The 24587-nt window shown below is 41.0% G+C and overlaps 2 protein-coding genes across 3 annotated transcripts in view; both read left to right on the forward strand.

The window, feature by feature from the left end:
* The first annotated feature begins 1509 nt into the window (after positions 1-1509).
* Positions 1510-9350, forward strand: LOC134176913 (ankyrin homolog). Of its 2 annotated transcripts, none has more exons than XM_062643595.1 (6): positions 1510-1587; positions 3355-3478; positions 3539-3637; positions 3763-3858; positions 8942-9043; positions 9108-9350. In XM_062643595.1, exons 1-6 carry the CDS (start codon positions 1538-1540, stop codon positions 9249-9251), a joined length of 615 nt encoding a protein of 204 aa, XP_062499579.1. In that variant the 5' UTR covers positions 1510-1537; the 3' UTR covers positions 9252-9350. The 2 variants fall into 2 exon arrangements, with proteins under 2 accessions (XP_062499579.1, XP_062499580.1); XM_062643596.1 differs by lacking the exon at positions 1510-1587 and adding an exon at positions 3090-3183.
* The window catches only part of LOC134176912 (serine/threonine-protein phosphatase 6 regulatory ankyrin repeat subunit B-like), a 36089-nt gene continuing 20762 nt past the window's right edge, over positions 9261-24587 (forward strand). The window contains exons 1-16 of the mRNA XM_062643594.1: positions 9261-9357; positions 9418-9453; positions 9516-9608; positions 9666-9764; positions 13399-13500; positions 13565-13660; positions 13713-13814; positions 13875-13910; positions 13973-14065; positions 14123-14221; positions 23721-23822; positions 23887-23982; positions 24035-24136; positions 24196-24231; positions 24294-24386; positions 24444-24542. Coding sequence (XP_062499578.1) covers positions 9427-9453; positions 9516-9608; positions 9666-9764; positions 13399-13500; positions 13565-13660; positions 13713-13814; positions 13875-13910; positions 13973-14065; positions 14123-14221; positions 23721-23822; positions 23887-23982; positions 24035-24136; positions 24196-24231; positions 24294-24386; positions 24444-24542 — 1275 coding nt within the window. The 5' untranslated portion in view covers positions 9261-9357; positions 9418-9426. The remainder of the gene's footprint in view (positions 9358-9417; positions 9454-9515; positions 9609-9665; positions 9765-13398; positions 13501-13564; positions 13661-13712; positions 13815-13874; positions 13911-13972; positions 14066-14122; positions 14222-23720; positions 23823-23886; positions 23983-24034; positions 24137-24195; positions 24232-24293; positions 24387-24443; positions 24543-24587) is intronic.

The following is a 24587-nucleotide window of genomic DNA, read 5'->3' on the forward strand; positions in this document are numbered from 1 at the left end:
AAACAGAGTTCATTTACACATACTGTTTCATCTTTTACATAGCAAGCTCATAACCATCATTATTAGATTAAGATTCTCTTCTTTGACATCAGAAAAAGGATACTGCCGTACAGCATAACATAATGCGTAGTACGTGTAGACAAAACATCATGCTTGCCATTGCCATGCTCAAAAGCCAATTGGGTTAGTGTACTGCATTGTATACATGTAAATACATGTATAAAAATTTCTATTAGAATATATCGATAACAATATACTGCCAATTAACATTGTGTTGCATCAGTACCTCTAGCACCATACCCTTAGATAAAATAGGGTCAATAAAATTGGAAATAGCAAAGAATTTCTACAGCTGTTAATTGAGTTCCAAAGTAAACAATCTCTAGTGTTCGAGTGCAGTCACAAGCTCAATGCCTCTGCGTAAAAGCAACCTTCAGCAATATAATGTTTATCAACTGTAGCTATAGCAAACAATGAAACCAGTATTAACATAATAAATTATGTTGTGTGTATAGTTTGATGCCAATTAAGTTTCCATTTAAAGTTTCTTCATTGTATTATACTGGGTACATTGTTTTAGTGTCCCAATAACAAGCCCACAATTCGTCATTAGAAAACTTGGAATGTGACTCACAAAAGATTTACAAAACATAAATTACTTAATTAATATGGGAATTAGCATGTTACTCAACATGTCATGAAAGCAACACATGTGCACATAGATTTACCCATCCATCCACAATGCATAGCTTTATTATGTACACCTATACATAAAACAATGGCAAAATTTGTGAACCATGTTCACAAAGAGGATAATTTAATTAAATAACTACCATTAGCAGATGCAATTACCACCTACAGGTATAGTAAATTGCATTAAAATGTTCCACAAATTCTATGCATACTGTGATTTCTCAACACAAAACGCAACATCTGTAATCAGGGCCACTTACCAGAAGTTGAGAATCACGCTAGACCAGCCAGCGAGAAAGCTTTATCAAGCACCTCCATAATTTGAGTGACGAGCACTTGCACTTGCAATCGATCTAGCCGCGAGTAGCAGTCGTGAGTCCATCTGCAACTTGGATCCTCTGATATATCGTGCGCATGCGTCACCAGAACCCATTCCCTTCAGTTCCCATATTGTCAACGGCGATCTCACTTCCGACGGTATATTTGACACAGTTGACGCGCTTCTCGTCGGCTGGGCTGAGATATCAAATGACAAGTGGAACATGCTAGGATAGCCCAGCTGACGAGTGCAACAAGTTAGGATAGCCCAGCCGAGGAAAATTTGACACAATTTACGCGTGCTACGTCCATGGGCTAGGAGGAGAACGTGCATGTAATATGATATCGCAGCCCAGCCGACGGAATTATGACACACTTGACGCGTGTCGTCGGCTGGGCTGAGATGCAAATTAGTTGTGGAAACATGATATCTCAGCCCAGCCGACGAGTTAGCGCAGCCCAGCCGACGAGTTAGCGCAGCCCAGCCGACGGAATTATGACACACATCGCGCGCCATACGCACGACATGTCAGCTGGAGCGTCGCGGACAGAGATTGATCTTAAAGATGCTACTAAGTAAGCTGCATGACTAGAGTTAGTTGCATGCAGTTTTACCATTCTGTTTTCCGGTATCGTATGCGTCGACGGTAGCTACAAGCTAGTCGGTGGTGTGTCGCTGTCTACATTATACTAGACCTGCTCGTGTCATTTCCAGCGGCTGCAGAGTGTTTCTGTTATATTAATTAACAGCGCTACTAGAGGACGACTACTATACATGGCCCGTCCTTCGTACGGACAAGATACTGTAGTGTAAAGATAGGTCTGTGGACACGTCACGTGCAATCTTAATCAGAATTTGGAGAGAAACGAAAGTGCTGGAAGAGTAAGTTTCGTCGGCAAGAGATATTCGATTGTTCGAAGCTTTGCGAAGGACGACGATGCATACAGTCTACACAGGACTGGTGTGGGCGTGTGTTCGAATGAACTGGAATGTGTAGCGTTTGCGTCATCGGGAAATTTTAGGCCGGAGTCGACCCCTCGAGAGAGGACCCGGTCCATTATTTTTTTATTTTTTACGTAAACCTTCCTCTGCGCATGCTGAGTGTGCGGGCCGATTTCGTTGCGAACGGACAAAAGACGTGGTCGCCAAACGCGAACAGACACACAGACACACAGACAGTTTGAGCTTTAGCTAATAGATTCGCCGCATTCTACAATAGGTATCTAGAGAAGGCGGTCTTTTGTTTTGTCGGTCGTTGCACGGAGTCTAAAGAGCCGGGACTCCTGCGGAGTGACGGCTAGCACGAAGAAAACTTTTGATACGTCACTTCTTAGTTAATTGCTGTTACGGCATGGCGGGCAATTAATTCGTTCAGGGGCGTTGGTCGAGGGACCCAAAGAGCACAAACAGGTTCTTCCACAAGGCAATGTGATACCTGCTATATTGCTAATATGGTGCAGCATGGGTACAGTAACGATTGTACGCTCTGTGTGTGAGCGTGCGTGCGTGTGTGTGTGTGTGTGTGTGTGTGTGTGTGTGTGTGTGTGTGTGTGTGTGTGTGTGTGTGTATGTGTGCGTGCGTGCGTGCGTGCGTTTGCATGTGTGTGTGTGCGCGTGCGTATGCATACTCTGTCTGTCTGTCTGTCTGTCTCTCTGTCTATCTGTCTTTCTGTCTGTCTTTCTGTCTGTGTCTCTGTCTGTCTGTCTTTCTGTCTGTCTTCCTATCTCTCTCTTTCTGTCTGTCTCCATGCTAAGTCTTCTCGCGGTTTAATTAATTGCTATACCAAGCTATGACGTTTGTGTGTAAGTTTACAACATGCATGCAGCAGCAAAAATGCTGTATTCGGCGCTGCTCCTAGAATTTCTCTGTCTATAGCTACGACAACGCTCCTCACAACCATTTGTTCGCAACATACGTGTACACGAACAGGAGTACTATAAATGGATGTTACGTTACGTTTACGTACAGACTTTCAGTCTTTGAACTTTCTGTTTACCACGCTAGCACTAGCAGTGGCACGGGCACGTGCGCTAGAGTAGACACGTGATAGTGAGTAAGTCATGTGAGTATGTAAAGTCACATGATTGTGAATTCTAGATTGAACGGCTACGTTTTATCGTTGTGAAGTACTGTAGTACAATCTAACGCAGTGTGCGCATGAGCTTCCAAGGTAAAAATTGTGTTGACGAGATTAGGTCCCCTAGGAAGACCAACCGTACTCAGGCTGATAGGGCTACTTGTCTAGCTAGATCTATTTATCTAACTATCTATGTGAGTGAATTGTCGTTTGTGAATGAAATTGGAAGGATTTATTGTTATTGATGTGTTACTGTTATGTTAGAATGAGTGAGAGAGACATCAAAAGATTGAATGATAGACTACTGAGGGCTGTGTTGAGCGAGTCACGTGATGAGGTTGAAAGTCTATTGAACCAAGGAGCTGAAGTAGATGCGTGTGATGAATGTGTATGTTATTGATTGAGTGACTCGTTTTATTGTTGTTCATAACAATTCACTCTAATGTAGGGATGGACTGCACTGATAGAAGCTTGTAGGAATGGCTCCAAGTCATTAGTTGAGCTTTTGTTGTCAAGAGGAGCAGATATCAACAGAACTGATAAACTGGTAAGTGTTGATAGTGAATGAATGAATGAATGAAGAGAATGAGATTTAAATGATATGATGAGGTTTGTGATAGAACGGATATTACAGTAGAGACAAACAATAAAACACAATTATTGTCATTGCAGGGTCACACTGCTCTAGTGGACGCTGCATGGCGAGGTTATGATGAAATCATTGATATTCTATTAACAGAAAAAGCAAATGTTAAACACAAGGATATGGTGAGTGTTTACATGTGTTGTAAATTTTATTTGGACTGTGCAGGCGTATGTGTTACTGTAGATCATGTGATGTATGAGAAACTGTACTACTAGTAAATTTATTGATATTAATCTTATTAGTGAGCGAAGTGAGCCTCTCTCTTGTCATATCAATTGAGGTCGAGATGTATTATATTTATATATATATATATATATATATATATATATATATATATATATATATATATATATATATGTATATGTATGTATATGTATGTATGTATGTATGTATATGAAGGAAAGTAGGCCCATGGGCGCAGCCATTTCGAATTTTTGTTTTGTAATTGCTCGCAAACTGCTATTCCTTTCTGTTCCTTCTTTAGCACATGACCTTCTCTACTTTCGTAAGGCAACTAGTGCTCTTCGCGGTGGCCAGTACCCTGTACTTTGCTTTGTGTTGGCATTTTTTTTAAAAATCGTGACGTCACAAAAAGTTTGTTCCCTATGCACTCACAAACCGCTGCACTTCCTCGCTTCTCCTTTAGCATGCGGCCTTTTCTCACTTTGGAATAGCAACTGGTGACATTTTCGGTAGTCTGTGTCCTAAACGTAGGCGTTGCTGGCGTTCATCTGTACTTCTTGATGTCATCCTACGCCTACTCATTGTTGCGTCACCTATTGTGACGTCACAAACGCTCTGCTGTTTGGCTAAAGCGTGAAAAAAGTTGTCATTACAGCAAACCTGCCTGTACACTGTCAAAATGCCTCCCAAAAAGCGCTCTCTGTCTGCTATTTTGTCAAAGGCAAAGCGACAAAAGTTATCACTGCGACAGGAAAAAGATAACGAAGCTACTCGCCGGCTTGACTGACAGCGCCAGCGCAGTGCCCGTCCGGTCGATGGATCGTGAAAGCTACTACTAAAACTTCTTCTGCAGTCAATGAAAGAGTTAACGATGAGCACCGCTGTCTTTCTCAACACGCACTTAGCACGCACATCAATAATCACGTACTTCTAAAATATTCTAATTTCTAACAAAGTTGTCTTCTTTTTGGAACTGTGTCTATGTAGGCAATGCATACCGTCATCAATGCTTATGGAAAATCGTAGTTATAGCAATACCACAAACGGTCTTTTGGCATACAGGTTCTCCTCTATCGTGCATGTTGCTGTCATTTACTAAACGTTTCTATTAAATATCTTACACTGAAGCCTACTCCCAACAACATAGGCAAATGAACATCAAGTGCAAACATTGCGAAGCACTGACATGGAAGAAGGAACCGCCTGGCATCTGCTGCAGTGGCGGAAGAGTTTTGTTACCCGCCATACCCAAATCGCCCACCCCATTGGTCGAGCTCCTTTTGGAACAATCGGTTGAAGCGCAGCGTTTCCTCTCAAACACGTGAGTGTATAACTTGGCTTTTCAGATGACGTCCTTTGGATGCGATGAAATTAAAGATTGCACCGGTTGGAATCCCTGTTTCAAAGTTCAGGGACAAATCTATCATTCTATTGGAAGTCTTGCTCCTCCTGAAAATTCTACTGCTAAATTTGCTCAAATTTACTTTGTCGGTGATGTCATGGCCAACGTGATCCACGGACGATGCAGACCCCTCAACAAAAATTTGCCTTGCATGGTTGACAACTACTGCTCGAAGCATTTTCCAAACAATTTCTGCCGTGAAACTCAATGCTCCAATGACGAATATCCACTTTATCGTCGTCCATGGGTGTCTTTGCTTAGATAACCAAATTTTATTATGCTCCAAGAGTCTAGACACTGGAATTGTGTTAATTAACTTAATTAATTGGCCCGGGCAAAGAACGGGCTACATATATGTATGGCACAATATATATGCATACGTCAGCACTTGTCATATGGATTTATGGCAAAACGGAAAGACGTATCGACAAAACAAAAATGCCAGATGAATGTTATTTGAACTCCGTAACATATGCGCTAAAATTGAAGTAAGGGTCTCGTTTCAAGGAGTTGACTCAAATATAATTCCTGGCGAGAAAAGTGAAATGACTTTAGATTTTGCTCCCGTATGCGACTAATAAAGAATTAAGGCTGATGTATGACAAACGGAATGGAAAGAAACAGCTAAACGAAGAGAAAAGTCTGTTTTTTTGAGTTTCCGCGTGTTACTTTTCACAGAAGTTATTGTGACACAACAATTGTCACGTGATTACGCGACCATTGTTATGCGACTATCTCAGTAAACGAGTGAGACAGACGATCTAACTGTGAACGAAGAATGAAAGACAAAGCCAGAAGAACAGCAACTCAAAGTCTGTTTTCTGAGTTCCCGCATTTGTTTGACAGAAATTAGATGCAACCATTGTTACGTGACTAAATAAAGAGAGTAAAGAGAGAACACCATTGCTCGCCTAACACATTGCTATTTACTAGTCTCTTTGCAATGTGTATATGCAGCAAGGTAAGTTTCCAAACTGATTTGTGAGTGTGTACATGTGTGTGCACTATGCACTGTGCTTCCATGTACGTCGTGTGTGTGTGTGTGTGTGTGTGTGTGTGTGTGTGTGTGTGTGTGTGTGTGTGTGTGTGTGTGTGTGTGTGTGTGTGTGTGTGTGTGTGTGTGTGTGTGTGTGTGTGTGTGTGTGTGTGTGTGTGTGTGTGTGTGTGTGTGTGTGTGTGTGTGTGTGTGTGTGTGTGTGTGTGTGTGTGTGTGTGTGTGTGTGTGTGGTGTGTGGGCTCCTGCCAGTATTTATTTGGCTATTTTGGCGCAGGCAAAGCCATGAATGAGATTTGTCGAAATTGACAACTCAGTCCATCGTCATCATCATCATGGCAAGGGCGTACCCAGCCATGTTTCCAGGTTGCCAAGAAACTCCACCAAGAGGTGGGTGTAACCCTTACTGTTAACGCGAGTGTCAAGTTTGTTACACATTTATTTTTGTGATTATTCAGACTCAGAATGAAGCATCAGTTGACTTTGACTGATTTTGTATCACCATCTAGTACTGTAACAACTCATATCCAAAATCCGTTGCCTTTTACGAATATTTTGTTCTCTACCAGCAACCACAGTAGAGTGTGAAAGATCTGTCTTGGTGTTACGTCGACTTAAATCCTACATGAGATCATCGATGGGACAAGAAAGACTAAGTAGTCTTGCCTTACTTCACATTAACTACTCAATAAAAATTGACCTTGATGCCATAATTGATATATTTGCAAGGAATCATTCGAGACGAATGTGGTACTGTACTGTAGATTATAAGACAACTAAGCTGCTTTGTGTTATTGATATTAATATTGATATTAATTTATGTTAATATTAACTTTGGAAACCTTACTAGCCTGCGTTCCAAGTACTGCACAGAACAGGTATACGAGGTCAAGAGTAGGAGGAGCAAGCGGGAAAGCGTCTGGATGCACTGCTAATACAAACGAGTTCAGGGGCGGGAAAGCTATTAGATCCAAATTATACTATTAGTCTAACTGCATTATGTTGCACAATGCAATCGTAATACGATGTAGGTGTCTCATCAGTCAGTTCCATTCGAATAGCATCAAAACAGTCAGGAAAAACAGGCTAACCACTGAACGACGCAGTGAACTTTGTCTGCAACAACAGCAACGACGCGATCGCGGAATCGACTCTGTTGGAGGGCGTTTTTCCAATGAGAGCATCTCTGGACTGCCAAACACAACGCTAACATCACCACATCGAATCTGTTCGTCTTCAAACAAGCTAGCGCCTATCATTACAGCTGTTACACCGTGTTCTGTCAAGCTTGCTATCTGGTCTCTCATGAGAGACATCAATGGCTTGGATGCAAAGAGCAGTCTGCATTATCAATGACCTGCAGAGTGTTGCACACGCTTGGCATCATGTGGAATATCATAGACTTGCCATAGCCAGTTGGAAAACATGCGAGAACATCGTCTCCTCGTGCCAGATGACAGACATATCATGTATGCAGAGGTGCTGAAACGGCTTCAGAGCTTCGATCACGAATTGAGGACAGCAAACAGTTACTGCTTCCGCTATTGAATCATCTGAAATGAATATACAAGGATCAGTCTATGTAGTAGAGGGTTAGCTTCGATTTCTAATTCACTCGGGAAGACCTCCATTGCAAGAAACGCTGCAGCTGTTGTAATACGAGCCTGACTCTATGTCTAACAACGTTAATTAGCATGTCTAGAATTGTAACCGTAAACTAAGTTGTATTGTTCTTGTTGTAGACCAATCAAAATCACCTCTCGGAGCGAGCGGAAGTTTCTATTGGTGCGGAGCATTTCATATTTAATAGCTTTCCTGCCCCTGAACTCGTCTGCAGTAGAAGTGCGCTCGCTCGCCCCTTTTACTTTTGACCACATATACCTGTCACGTGCAGTAGTACGGGGAGGGGGAAACGTCTGGAACCAACGCTATACCAGAATATGCTCCACGTGTGTGTGTGTGTGTGTGTGTGTGTGTGTGTGTGTGTGTGTGTGTGTGTGTGTGTGTGTGTGTGTGTGTGTGTGCTTATTATGTCAAAGTGAAACATTGTTTTATTTCTTCAGTAACATTGTTAGTTTTTGCTACTTTGTCACTTAATCGGTCGAAGTCCATCTGTAGCAGAAACTTTGTGTATCATGCAAGTGCCCACATACTTGACATCTCCATGTGTGCATGTTTTAGTAATTATTTAAGATTGACTTTTATTGAACTAAATCAATGATAGATGACATTGTAAAATATAATTAACCACAAAGACTTTCCTATTTGATTGACGTTTACTAGGCAACATTGACCAATTTCAAACATTACAAACACATAGAAACAAAATTGTTGATTAGCATAACTTGATTTGTTTTTGGAATGGTATTTGAGTAGATCTCGTTGATTGTAAGAAAAACGATGTGAAGTTGAAAGTGTGTCAAGTGTAGGAGAGAGAGTTGGAGATGATTTGATATTCGATTAGAAAGTGTTGATTGTGTGTATGCTGCAGCAGGAGATGTAGATGAGTGTTTTACTAGCAGACATGGTGTTGTATTATGAGTAGTGATGGATAGTCTGCTGGCAGTTGTATTGTATTGATTGCTTGTTGGACAACACATTGCTAATACGCATTGTATATGGTTAGTTTGGTAGGACTGCATTTGATTTTGCTATGATGAATGGTCACATGTCAACAGCTGGTCGGTTGGTGTTGGCAAGTAAAAGAGTTGAAGATCTTACAGTTGAGGTGTGTGACAGTCAGTTGTGTTGACAGAATGAAATGAATGTGTGTGAGTGTGTGGTGTGTCTAGACTAGTTCTCTCGTGTTCCATTGGGCATGTAAGAACAAGAAAGTTGATATTGCAAGAGATATTGTGGAATGTCACGGAACAAAATGGAAGGGCGACGTAGGGATTTGTCAACTTGTTGTGATTGTGTCATTGAGTCGTGTGTGAACAGTATGGTCGTGTTGCATTGGATATTGTGGCTGTTTATGACAACGTGGACATTGCTGACATCATCCTGAAGGGAAGACTGCCAGACGGCAATGATGTGGAAACAGTACTGTTTGTCTTCCTGAACATACTTTGCATGTCGTGTTGTTAATTTTGTGTGTTTCAGACTGTTTCTATGTCAATGGAGGATGTTGCAGTCGAGGTTTGTGTGTGTCAGTTGTGTGTTGAGAGAAATAAGGAAGTGTGACTGTATGGATTATGTAGACTCGATGTGTCGTGTTACACTGGGCACACAAGAACAGTAGAGTGGATGTGATAGGAAAGATTGTGGAGCAGGGAACAGAAGTGAAGGACAGAGTGAGAAATAGAATTTGTCAATCATTTGTGTGACTTGTTATTGTATTGTTGATGCAGTTGGGACGAACTTTACTTCACTATGCTGCTGATCATGGCAACTGTGATGTGGTTGATGTTCTCTTGAGCAAGAATGCAGATGTTGATGCTTCAGACAAGGTAAGTGTAGTAACATTCAAATATTCTACAGAAATATTCTACACCAAATGACAGCAGTACAGTTTTTACTCGCACAACAGAAAGGCGTCGTTCTATATGGCTTTCTATCGAGCTCTCGGTGTGTGTGTGTTTGTGTGTGTGTGTGTGTGTGTGTGTGTGTGTGTGTGTGTGTGTGTGTGTGTGTGTGTGTGTGTGTGTGCGCGCGCAAGGGCTCCTACCAGTACCTGGCCAGGCTCCAGGAGATTGCTTTGCATGACCCATAGCTTATGCATAGTGCACAGAAACCCAGCCATCCTCTGGGGAGTGATTGTATAACGGCAGCTCCTTAGCCATTTGCAATTTGTGTGTGGGGAGAGTAAAAAGAAAAGATTCAAAGACAGTCTGAAACTGAAAGGCAGAGAACTACCATTGCAGCACATAATCACACAATATACCTGTGATATTTGTGGTCATGTATGTGGATCACATATTTGGCTATTTTGGTGCAGACAAAGCCATAAATGAGATTTTTCGAAATTGACAACTCAGTCCATCAGGATCGTCGTCATCATCATCATCATGGCAGGGGTACCCAGCCATGTTTCCAGGTTGCCCAGAAACCCCACTAACAGGTGGGCGTCACCCTTACTGTTAACGCGAGTGTCAAGTTTGCTACACATTTATTTCTGTGATTGTTGAGACTCAGAATGAAGCGTCAGTTGACTTTGACTGATTTTGTATCACCATCTAGTACTGTAACAACTCATATCCAAATATCCATTGCCTTTTACGAATATTTTGTTCTCTACCAGCAAGCATAGTAGAGTGTGAAAGATCTGTCTTGGTGTTAAGTCGACTTAAATTCTAGATGAGATCATCAATGGGAGAAGAAAGACTAAGTGTTCTTGCCTTACTTCACATTAACTACTCAATAAAATTGACCTCGATGCCATAATTGATATATTTGCAAGGAATCATTCGAGACGAATGTGGTACTGTACTGTAGATTATAAGACAACTAAGCTGCTTTGTGTTATTGATATTAATATTGATATTAATTTATGTTAATATTAACTTTGGAAACCCTACCAGGGTACACCCTGTGTGTGTGTGTGTGTGTGTGTGTGTGTGTGAGAGAGAGAGAGAGAGAGAGAGAGAGAGAGAGAGAGGGAGAGAGAGACAGTGTTCTCACCAGTATACTCTGCACCGTCATTTTGACGTTTGGGGCATTGAAGGGACGTTTGGGGAGGGGAAAACAGCAATTATTAATGGTTGGGAACAAAATTGGGCAGCCTACCACACGTACTGTGGGATGTCTTCCTTCAAGATTCATTGTGGCTTTAAAGCCATTTACCTTTATTGGTCTTTGTACAGGGACTATCGCATCGATCGATACCTAGGTGCACAGCGACGTATGCGTACTGTCTACGCAAGGAAGACGATGCCTTGCAGGATCGATGCATAAATCTGCAGCTAGCCGCAGCATTCTACTAACTAAAACATTCTAGGCACATCTCTACACGTGCGCTGCGTGATCAAATCATGATTTTTACCTTGTAACCCACAAGAGGTTTTTATTCTGCCTACTTTTGACACGCCCGCTACCAGACGAGCCGGAATTTGCCTCAAAACGAAACGTCAGACATCAAAATTGCGATTGACAATGTCGTGATGACTTCGGTATTCATATGAAGCCAAATTCAAACGAAGAAGAAGCAGGTCGCACTCGATATTGGCTCATCAAGACGTCTGGGAGAGGCGTAAAAATTATCATGGCCATCGTCACGTTGTTCACGTTCGTCTCGTACAACTGTAAGAGTTGGAGAGTTGCCGATTCGAGGAGCAATAAATGTGAAACCAAATAGTTGCTGTGACCGAATAGTCCCTGCAGGTGGCCGAAACCAAATAAGCCCCAGCTAAACGGTTTCGGAAACCAAATAAGAGCGAGATAATTGCCCACGACCAAATAGTCCCCACAATCAAATAGTCCCTGTACAGTCTTCATGGTCCCAACATTCCTAAACAATCTCATGACATCTAGAATTGTGGGGCGTGGCCTCTTTGTTGTTGCAGCAGATGTTGCAGACTGTTGTTGCAGCAGGTGTTCTACTAATTTCTATTTATCTTCAATCCCATTTTAGTAGGTACACCTTTGCAGATCTCTTTACGGCATAACCACTCAACTGGATGTATCAATTTGCTAAATCATTATGGTTATAAAAACATAGTGATCCTCTCTCACAAAGCGCTCTTGCAGCTACAAATTCTCAAAGCTTTTTGTATGGATTTTACAAATGATTACGCTAGACTACTAGAAATGTAGCGTATTAGATAGTTATGATCAAAAGAAGATAAATGGTCAGAAGGCATAGTAGTATCTCTATACTATTCATTAAATACTATTCATTTCTTAAGTTGAGGGCACAGTAGCTAACGTATATGCACAACTTACTCTTGTAAAGCTCAGCTCACAATTGTCAGTTTTAAGTTAATTAATTAAGTCAACTTGTCATTGTAATAATCTAGTGTATTATGTGTCTATCTGTGTTATGTTCAACAAAACTATGTTCAATGAGGTTTATTGGACAAGTCTGGAGTGGCTATTGTATTGAATAGTCTACCAATCATGCAGTAACTACATGATTATACATGCATAAGACTCTGCTTAGTACAACCATGGAAAGGTAAAGTAAAAATATGATGTTATCATCAAATATGTCAACATTAAACATTTGATGCTGTCATTACCTGACGTCATTATATTTGATGACGTTCTATTGACGGTTGGCAAAATCCTGGCTAGAACAGTGTCTAAGTGTGTGTGTGTGTGTGTCTGTGTGTGTGTGAGTGTGTATGTTGGTGTGCCTGGTTCGTCAAAGTGAAACAAATTATTTTATTACATCATGAGCATTGTTAGTTTTGCTACTTGGTCACTTAAGCCTAGTTCACAATATTGATGCTGGCGCCAACGTTGATGCTGACACTGATGCTGATGCTGACACTGTAATAGAAATGAATTCTATTCTAGCATCAGCATCAACATCAAAGGCTAACGCTTATGTCAAGACTGTGTCTTTGATGTTGACGCTCAGCTGAACGTCAGTGTCAATATTGTGAACCAGCCTTTAATCAGTGGAGATCCATCTTTAGCAGAAACTTTGTGTGTCATGCAAGTGCCACATACTTGACATTTCCATGTGTGCACGTTTTAGTAATTAATTAGGATTGACTTTTATTGAACTAAATCAATGATAGATGACATTGTAAAATATAATTAACCACAAAGACTTTCCTATTTGATTGACAGTTACTAGGCAGCATTGACCAATTCAAACATTACAAACACATAGAAACAAAATTGTTGATTAGCACAACTTGATTTGTTTTGTAATGGTATTTGAGTAGATCTCGTTTATTGTAAGAAAAATGATGTGAAGTTGAAAGTGTGTCAAGTGTAGGAGAGAGAGTTGGAGATGATTTGATATTCGATTAGAAAGTGTTGATTATGTGTATGCTACAGCAGGAGATGTAGATGAGTGTTTCACTAGCAGACATGGTGTTGTATTATGAGTAGTGATGGATAGTCTGCTGGCAGTTGTATTGTATTGATTGCTTGTTGGACAACACATTGCTAATACGCATTGTATATGGTTAGTTTGGTAGGACTGCATTTGATTTTGCTATGATGAATGGTCACATGTCAACAGCTGGTCGGTTGGTGTTGGCAAGTAAAAGAGTTGAAGATCTTACAGTTGAGGTGTGTGACAGTCAGTTGTGTTGAGAGAATGAAATGAATGTGTGTGAGTGTGTGGTGTGTCTAGACTAGTTCTCTCGTGTTCCATTGGGCATGTAAGAACAAGAAAGTTGATGTTGCAAGAAATATTGTGGAACATCACGGAACAGAATGGAAGGACGACGTAGGGATTTGTCAACTTGTTGTGATTGTGTCATTGAGTAGTGTGTGAACAGTATGGTCGTGTTGCATTGGATATTGTGGCTGTTTATGACAATGTGGACATTGCTGACATCATCCTGAAGGGAAGACTGCCAGACGGCAATGATGTGGAAACAGTACTGTTTGTCTTCCTGAGCATACTTTGCATGTCGTGTTGTTAATTTTCTGTGTTTCAGACTGTTTGTATGTCAATGGAAGATGTTGCAGTCGAGGTTTGTGTGTGTCAGTGGTGTGTTAAGAGAAATAAGGAAGTGTGACTGTATGGATTGTGTAGACTCGATGTGTCGTGTTACACTGGGCACACAAGAACAGTAGAGTGGATGTGATAAGAAAGATTGTGGAGCAGGGAACAGAAGTGAAGGACAACGTGAGAAATAGAATTTGTTAATTATTTGTATGACTTGTTATTGTATTGTTGATGCAGTTGGGACGAACTTTACTTCACTATGCTGCTGATCATGGCAACTGTGATGTGGTTGATGTTCTCTTGAGCAAGAATGCAGATGTTTATGCTTCAGACAAGGTAAGTGTAGTAACATTCAAATATTCTACAGAAATATTCTACACCAAATGACAGCAGTACAGTTTTACTTGTGGTTCTATATGGCTTTCTATTGAGCTCTCGGTGTGTGTGTGTGTGTGTGTGTGTGTGTGTGTGTGTGTGTGTGTGTGTGTGCGCACGCGCGTGCAAGGGCTCCTACCAGTACCTGGCCAGGCTCCAGGAGATTGCTTTGCATGGCTCATAGCTTATGCATAGTGCACAGAAACCCAGCCATCTGCTGGGGGACTGATTGTATAACGGCAGCTCCTTAGCCATTTGCAATTTGTGTGTGGGGAGAGTAAAAAGAAAAGATTCAAAGACAGTCTGAAACTGAAAGGCAGAGAACTACCATTACAGCACATAATCACACAATATACCTGTGATATTTGTGGTCATGGATGTGGACCACATATTTGGCTATTTTGGTGCAGACAAAGCCATAAATGAGATTTTTCGAAATTGACAACTCAGTCCATCAGGATCGTCATCATCATCATCATCATGGCAGGGGTACCCAGCCATGTTTCCAGGTTGCCCAGAAACCCCACTAACAGGTGGGCGTCACCCTTACTGTTAACGCGAGTGTCAAGTTTGCTACACATTTATTTCTGTGATTGTTGAGACTCAGAATGAAGCGTCAGTTGACTTTGACTGATTTTGTATCACCATCTAGTACTGTAACAACTCATATCCAAATATCCATTGCCTTTTACGAATATTTTGTTCTCTACCAGCAACCACAGCAGAGTGTGAAAGATCTGTCTTGGTGTTAAGTCGACTTAAATTCTAGATGAGATCATCAATGGGAGAAGAAAAACTAAGTATTCTTGCCTTACTTCACATTAACTACTCAATAAAAATTGACTTTGATGCCATAATTGATATATTTGCAAGGAATCATTCAAGACGAATGTGGTACTGTACTGTAGATTATAAGACAACTAAGCTGCTTTGTGTTATTGATATTAATATTGATATTAGGTTCTGTTAATATTAACTTTGGAAGCCCTACCAGGGTACACCCTGTGTGTGTGTGTGTGTGTGTGTGTGTGTGTGTGTGTGTGTGTGTGTGTGTGTATGTGTGTGTGTGTGTGTGTGTGTGTGTGTGTGTGTGTGTGTGTGACAGTGTTCTCACCAGTATTCTGTGTACCGTCATTTTGACGGTTAAGGCAATGAAGGGACGTTTGGGGAGAGGAAAACAGCAATTATTGATGGTTGGGAACAAAATTGGGCAGCCTACCACACGTACTATGGGATGTCTTTCTTCAAGATTCATTGTGGCTTTAAAGCCATTTACCTTTATTGGTCTTTGTACAGGGACTATCGCATCGATCGATACCTAGGTGCACAGCGACGTATGTGTACTGTCTATGCAAGGAAGACAATGCCTTGCAGGATCGATGCATAAATCTGCAGCTAGCCGCAGCATTCTACTCACTAAAACATTCTAGGCACATCCTACACGTGTGCTGCGTGATCAAATCATGTTTTTTACCTTATAACCCACAAGAGGTTCTTATTCTGCCTACTGTTGACACGCCCGCTACCAGACGAGCCGGAATTTGCCTCAAAACGAAACGTCAGACATCAAAATTGCGATTGACAATGTCGTGATGACTTCGGTATTCATATGAAGCCAAATTCAAACGAAGAAGAAGCAGGTCGCACTCGATATTGGCTCATCAAGACGTCTGGGAGAGGCGTAAAAATTATCATGGCCATCGTCACGTTGTTCACGTTCGTCTCGTACAACTGTAAGAGTTGAAGAGTGCCGATTCGAGGAGCAATAAATGTGAAACCAAATAGTTGCTGTGACCGAATAGTCCCTGCAGGTGGCCGAAACCAAATAAGCCCCAGCTAAACGGTTTCGGAAACCAAATAAGAGCGAGATAATTGCCCACGACCAAATAGTCCCCACAATCAAATAGTCCCTGTACAGTCTTCATGGTCCCAACATTCCTAAACAATCTCATGACATCTAGAATTGTGGGGCGTGGTCTCTTTGTTGTTGCAGCAGATGTTGCAGACTGTTGTTGCAGCAGGTGTTCTACTAATTTCTATTTATCTTCAATCCCATTTTAGTAGGTACACCTTTGCAGATCTCTTTACGGCATAACCACTCAACTGGATGTATCAATTTGCTAAATCATTATGGTTATAAAAACATAGTGATCCTCTCTCACAAAGCGCTCTTGCAGCTACAAATTCTCAAAGCTTTTTGTATGGATTTTACAAATGATTACGCTAGACTACTAGAAATGTAGCGTATTAGATAGTTATGATCAAAAGAAGATAAATGGTCAGAAGGCATAGTAGTATCTCTATACTATTCATTAAATACTATTCATTTCTTAAGTTGAGGGCACAGTAGCTAACGTATATGCACAACTTACTCTTGTAAAGCTCAGCTCACAATTGTCAGTTTTAAGTTAATTAATTAAGTCAACTTGTCATTGTAATAATCTAGTGTATTATGTGTCTATCTGTGTTATGTTCAACAAAACTATGTTCAATGAGGTTTATTGGACAAGTCTGGAGTGGCTATTGTATTGAATAGTCTACCAATCATGCAGTACAGTACCGGCAATAAGTAACCTAACATTTTTATCGTATCGTATCGTATCGTATCGTATTGCGTATCGTATCGTATTGCGTATCGTATCGTATTGCGTATCGTATCGTATTGCGTATCGTATCGTATTGCGTATCGTATCGTATCGTATTGCGTATGGTATCGTATCGTATCGTATTGCGTATCGTATCGTATTGCATATCGTATCATATTGCGTATCGTATCGTATTGCGTATCGTATCCTATCGTATCGTATCGTATTGCGTATCGTATCCTATCGTATCGTATCGTATTGCGTATCGTATCGTATTGCGTATCGCATCGTATTGCGTATCGCATCGTATTGCGTATCGTATCGTATCGTATCGTATTGCGTATGGTATGGTATCGTATCGTATTGCGTATAGTATGGTATGGTATCATATCGTATCGTATCGTATTGCGTATCGTATGGTATCGTATCGTATTGCGTATAGTATGGTATGGTATCATATCGTATCGTATCGTATTGCGTATCGCATCGTATCGCATCGTATTGCGTATGGTATGGTATCGTATTGCGTATCCTATCATATGGTATCATATCGCATGGTATTGCATACCCTATCGTATGGTATTCTGTTGTATCATATTGCATATCATATTCTAGTGAAGACTATCTGTCAGTTACATCTGATCTCGAAAACACCTGTCTAAACAAACTTGTGAGATCTCAACTACTGATTCTAGTCAACACTGGAAACAACGGCGTATTCTGTAATAACTATAGATGCAAGCTAAACGTCGAAACACTGTACAGATCTTCCAAGTCATGCAATGCAACACAAAGCGAGCAATCTACCAATCAAACTACTGCAAGATCAGTTTACACCGTTCCTTAGGTGTTGGATATATGACACGCAATGTGATGCTGTAAAATGAGATGCTAAACGCATTTTTGACATATCTCATTAACCATTTAGTGCATCTTTACACCTCACTTTTAAATAAAACGGTGCAATCTAGGCATATACCTACCACATTGAGAAATGGTGCCACTTGGAAAAACATGGGCTGCACGTACGTGCTCTAAATGTCAGACCCTAACAATGACAAGAATACCCGTAAAAGGTGCTATAGCTGGACACTTAGTAAATGTACTTGGTTGCCCAAAGACAGCTACAATTTTGTCGACTTGATTCTATTATGTCAAATCGAATAGTTTGGTATACAGGTTGATAAACTACTCAGTGTGATTTTCTGCTATAACCTGTAATGGTTTTTGTGACTTTAAAATAGTAATTTTGCCGCGCAATTAAAATAATTCAGTCAACCGCAGACTTGAGTTAATCATGGGACATATGAGTGAGTATACAAGAAGAAGGATTGTAGTATTGAAAGAGAAGGTATGTTTAGTTTTTAGCTGTATGTTGGTCATGCTTGGTCACGTCAATCACCATCTGTGGGACGTCAACAGTAGGGTGAGATAACAATGCCGCGTATTACCACAGAACAGCTGCAAAGTTATGCAACGTTATAACTTGCTAGGCTCTACTTTTGATCCAAGCACAGGCACACATACACACACACAAATATACATGTACATACGCTCTCATATAGCTCTGAAGCGAGTAGAACACAGATTTATTTACTAGTGAGAGCAGAGTGTCACGGTACTCTAGAAGAGTCAATCTAAATCTTTTCTAGAGAAAGACATTTGTTGCCATCCAGAAGGAACTAAAGAGTGAGGGAATAAATTTTTCAAGACAAGCGATTTCTTTGTTTTGGAAGAGATACTTGTCAACGAAGTCTCTTAGAGATGCTCCAAGAAGTGGCGCTTCAGCGCGCCTCACTCTGGAAGGTAGGGATCTCATAGATGCGTTGCTGAATCACGATGATGAACTAACTTCCAAGCAAATAAAGATCATGCTTCAGCGCGAACTCAATATCTCTGTGTGCGAATCCACCATCCGTCGTGTTGTCAGAACAGAACTTCACTGGGTGGTGACAAAACCACGTTACTGCCAAACCATCCGAGATCTAAACAAAACGAAGAGACTTGGCTTTGTCCAACAACTACTAGCTTCAAACGACAATTTCAAAAACATCATATTTTCGGATGAGTCAAGTGTAGAGATGATTTGGCATAAAAAGATCTGCCGCAGAAAGAAAGGAGTCTCTCCCAAACTAAAACCAAAGCCAAAACATCCTCTCAAGGTGCATGTATGGGGCGGAATCTCTTGCCGTGGAGCAACGCCAATTTGTGTGTTTACTGGCACCATGGTATCGGATATCTATACCAAAATTTTAAGCGATCACCTTCTACCGTTTATCCAGAAGGCTTATCCAACACAGCACAGGTTTATGCAGGACAACGATCCTAAGCACGTGAGCCGACACACCAAGCAATTTCTACAAGATAGAGGCATCAACTGGTGGCCTACTCCACCTGAGTCACCAGATCTCAATCCAATTGAAAAAGTTTGGAATGAAATGAAACGTTTCCTTGAGAGTGAGGTAAAGCCTTTTACCAAAAATGAACTGGTAACAGGGATCCTTGAATTTTGGCGCACTAGAATGACCCCACACAAGTGCCAAACTTATATCAGCCATCTGTCAAAAGTGCTGCCAAAGGTGGTAGAAGCACAGGGCGGACCAACTGGAGAATGACTTGTAGCCTAAAAACATTACTTAATTTACATGCATTAGGTATAGGATAGCTACAGCTACAGTAGTAATTAAAGTATACAAGTAAAATGCTAGTGTACACAAACCAATCACCTGTTAGTGCCTGCACGTTTCTCGTTCCACTCACCGGTACGTTGTAACGCCTCGGATACTACCCAATTCATCCAGCACTCATCCGTAAATGTGACAATTCTAACAGAGTGTGCTACCATTTCTTCAATTAATTAATTAACCGCAGCGGCGTTTATTTTTAGCAAGGGTTTCAACCGCGGCGTTTATTTACGTTTTCTGTCCGTGCTTTAGCAGTGTGTGCATGTACACGCTTTAAGTTTGACATCGATATTTTAAACAGTAGTAACTGAACATATACAGCAGCCTTATTTATTTATAACTCTAGTATATGTTAATTAAAGGTTCCTACTGTAGGCATCGATTGCCTTAACACAGTTTCTCCAAGCAGACGGGCCATCCTCGCCAATTTGCAGAGCGAAACGTCTGAACACTAGTTGCTGCACAGCCCCTAAAATTTGAGGGTCCAGCCTCCTCTTGCCTCTTCGTCCAGCGACGTTTGAAGATTTTAAAACAGACGCTGGAAACAGCCTCCTAACAAGCTGAGAGGCAAAATTCGCTCTGTGCTTGCTGTCTTGCATCGCCTGGCTAATGATGGTATCCGGAATTACGAAACAGCCTGCGTCATTTCCGGCCGGTGCGGCAGGTTGCACATCCAAAGGTAGCTGCACTTCCGCCGATTCAATTTCAGACTGGTGCAACAAACTCTCCACAGCTTCCTCGAGAGGAAGCTGGGTCAAATGTACAGAAGAGCGAGCAAGGCAATTTGTTGTTGGACTCTCGTTGTTGGCAGCTGCAGAGTGTAGGACTCTAAATTCCAGCGCTTCCATTTGGATAGATTGTTCTTCCAACTTCAGCGCTACAGACTGCAGCATCTGTAAGATAGCTTGCTGCCCCTCGAAGATGGCAGCCAGCTTTGATGTAACTTCTTGTTTGAAATCTTGGCAGTTGCATAAATGTGCGCATGGTTGTTCTAAAGTATGCGAACTGCCAGCGTCAGTGTTGGTCGGAGATGTTCGAGCAGAGTCTGAGTGGTATCCATCCTGGTGGTCTAGGTCATGATCCAAAACTGTGTCTGGTGACGGAGCATCTCCTGTTACAAACTAGAGAAATAACAGGTCATTAATTAAAATGGTTTCAGCCTGCCAGGGTTTGTCAGTTTACTCAATGTAACAAATATAAGCGCAGTCTCATTTTTGCACCTGAAACGTTTCCAAAGTCTTTTTTCTTTTGCTTGCTTGTTTTTGGTGGTATTGTTCTGTCTTTTTCCTGCTTTTTTCATGGTGGTAGGCAGTTCTATTACTCTCGCTGTATATCTTCTTCTCCCCAAGTTGGCCACCACCGTCTCTCCAACATCAAATTTCCGAGGTGTTATGTGGCGTTTGTTGACTAAGTTTTGTAGTCCTTTATGTGGCTCTTCTAGCCACTCCAGAAGCGCCATGTTGGTCTTTGCCATACTGATCAGCTGAAAGACTAGCACTAAACTAACTGAGTGAATTGCTTGCAGCTGCACTACATTCGCGGGAAATTAAGAGTAGCAATGGTCAATTAGGCTTGTAGTGTACTTGCATACGGTATTCAGTCATACTAGCTACTCTTTCACACAAGCTGTCTTTGCAGCTGCACACTACTAAAAAATTCGCGGAATAGTTGAGAGTAGGCGTGGTCATATACTATACGTACAGTAACAGCCTACTCTCTATTCCCCATAATCTGAACTTTGAAACCGGCAGTATCTCCTGTATTTTGTACCTTTGCAATAATCTTGATATCAGAAACCGCAAAAACTGACATTTCTGTGTATTAGATTATCTATAGATACTACAAGATCATCCTGCAAACATCAAAGGATACAGTCATTGTCCAATTATCATGTAATCTAGCTATGTTAGTAACATCGGCTGATTGCAACTGTTCTCTGTTCTCTTTGTCTATATCTGGTTTATCTTCTTTTTGCTCAGAATCCTCTTCTTTGTTCCTTCCTAACTTCTATATGATCGTTCAATGCCCAGTTCTAGGACTACCTACCCTCTGACAAACTTGTCTGTGTTTGCGACAACTGTATATCTCCTGACGAGCGGACAACTCTCTTTCGCTTGCTGCAAGAGGAAAATGGGATTCAAGTATCACAAATGTAGCGTTTTTGGGAGAAGAGAATGGACTAGCTGCAAGAAGACTACGCGTTACTTAATAATATAGCTTTCATACATTTCATGCACTGTTTTCCATATTGCATTTTCGTATCCTATCATACAGCGGCCGTGTTCACACTAGGGCGTGTGTGCGCTAATTAATCAAAACGCCCTGCTGTGCTACATGTATCATGCGCAAGGATTGTCCTCACATGATGAGCTTGAGCTCTTTAGGTTGCCTATAGTAGTCATAATAGGGTGTAAATTAACTGATTGTATCATGTACTTGAGCTACGCTACTCAATTCCCGCGCAAGAACTGAAACGTCTACTGAACGCTTTCCGTCTCCGAATGTCTTCTCTAGGTGTAGGGACCACATGCGTGTGATAGAACAGCAACAGTTGCCTGAATCTACGGATGCGACAACGTCTTTCACTACAGAATTCCGTGAGTCGTGCTTCGGATTCCATTTGCTCGAGAAAAAACTGCCAGACGAACACAAAGTAGAGCAATCTTCTTTGATTCATTGCTGTGATACGCAATATAAATAAACAAAAATGTTTTGACAAGCGGTAATTACGTAACCCTAGCTAGACCCAGCGTTTCCAAAGGGATAGCTCTAACCCACATTCCTATCCTAAACTGACTTGATGTATTCGAATTGGTTATGCTAAGCAGTAGCAAACGCAGTTTTAAACGCTAGTGTGAACACGGCCCGTATCATATAATGGTATCATATATCGTACAGTATGGTATCTTATCTTAATTGTATGGTATCATATCTTTTATCTTATCGTATCATATCGTATCGTATTGCGTATGGTATGGTATCCTATCGTATCGTATCCTATCGTATCGTATCGTATCCTATCGTATCTTATCGTATGGTATGGTATCCTATCGTATCGTATCCTATCGTATCGTATCCTATCGTATGGTATCGTATCGTATCGTATCGTATCGTATCGTATCGTATCGTATCGTATCGTATCGTATCGCTGTCAGCTTACTTATTGCCGGTACTGTAACTACATGATTATACATGCATAAGACTCTGCTTAGTACAACCATGGAAAGGTAAAGTAAAAATATGATGTTATCATCAAATATGTCAACATTAAACATTTGATGTTGTCATTACCTGACGTCATTATATTTGATGACGTTCTATTGACGGTTGGCAAAATCCTGGCTAGAACAGTGTCTAAGTGTGTGTGTGTGTGTGTGTGTGAGTGTGTATGTTGGTGTGCCTGGTTCGTCAAAGTGAAACAAATTATTTTATTACATCATGAGCATTGTTAGTTTTGCTACTTGGTCACTTAAGCCTAGTTCACAATATTGATGCTGGCGCCAACGTTGATGCTGACACTGATGCTGATGCTGACACTGTAATAGAAATGAATTCTATTCTAGCATCAGCATCAACATCAAAGGCTAACGCTTATGTCAAGACTGTGTCTTTGATGTTGACGCTCAGCTGAACGTCAGTGTCAATATTGTGAACCAGCCTTTAATCAGTGGAGATCCATCTTTAGCTGAAACTTTGTGTGTCATGCAAGTGCCACATACTTGACATTTCCATGTGTGCACGTTTTAGTAATTAATTAGGATTGACTTTTATTGAACTAAATCAATGATAGATGACATTGTAAAATATAATTAACCACAAAGACTTTCCTATTTGATTGACAGTTACTAGGCAACATTGACCAATTTCAAACATTACAAACACATAGAAACAAAATTGTTGATTAGCACAACTTGATTTGTTTTGTAATGGTATTTGAGTAGATCTCGTTTATTGTAAGAAAAATGATGTGAAGTTGAAAGTGTGTCAAGTGTAGGAGAGAGAGTTGGAGATGATTTGATATTCGATTAGAAAGTGTTGATTGTGTGTATGCTGCAGCAGGAGATATAGATGAGTGTTTCACTAGCAGACATGGTGTTGTATTATGAGTAGTGATGGATAGTCTGCTGGCAGTTGTATTGTATTGATTGCTTGTTGGACAACACATTGCTAATATTCATTGTATGTGGTTAGTTTGGTAGGACTGCATTTGATTTTGCTATGATGAATGGTCACATGTCAACAGCTGGTCGGTTGGTGTTGGCAAGTAAAAGAGTTGAAGATCTTACAGTTGAGGTGTGTGACAGTCAGTTGTGTTGACAGAATGAAATGAATGTGTGTGAGTGTGTGGTGTGTCTAGACTAGTTCTCTCGTGTTCCATTGGGCATGTAAGAACAAGAAAGTTGATGTTGCAAGAGATATTGTGGAATGTCACGGAACAGAATGGAAGGACGACGTAGGGATTTGTCAGCTTGTTGTGATTGTGTCATTGAGTCGTGTGTGAACAGGATGGTCATGATGCATTGGATATTGTGGCTGTTTATGACAATGTGGACATTGCTGACATCATCCTGAAGAGAAGACTGCCAGACGGCAATGATGTGGAAACAGTACTGTTTGTCTTCCTGAGCATACTTTGCATGTCGTGTTGTTGATTTTTGTGTTTCAGACTGTTAGTATGTCAATGGAAGATGTTGCAGTCAAGGTTTGTGTGTGTCAGTTGTGTGTTGAGAGAAATAAGGAAGTGTGACTGTATGGATTGTGTAGACTCGATGTGTCGTGTTACACTGGGCACACAAGAACAGTAGAGTGGATGTGATAAGAAAGATTGTGGAGCAGGGAACAGAAGTGAAGGACAACGTGAGAAATAGAATTTGTTAATTATTTGTATGACTTGTTATTGTATTGTTGATGCAGTTGAGACGAACTTTACTTCACTATGCTGCTGATCATGGCAACTGTGATGTGGTTGATGTTCTCTTGAGCAAGAATGCAGATGTTTATGCTTCAGACAAGGTAAGTGTAGCAACATTCAAATATTCTACAGAAATATTCTACACC

Source organism: Corticium candelabrum, chromosome 3 (genome assembly GCF_963422355.1).
Source record: "Corticium candelabrum chromosome 3, ooCorCand1.1, whole genome shotgun sequence".
NCBI classification, from domain to species: Eukaryota; Metazoa; Porifera; class Homoscleromorpha; order Homosclerophorida; family Plakinidae; genus Corticium; species Corticium candelabrum.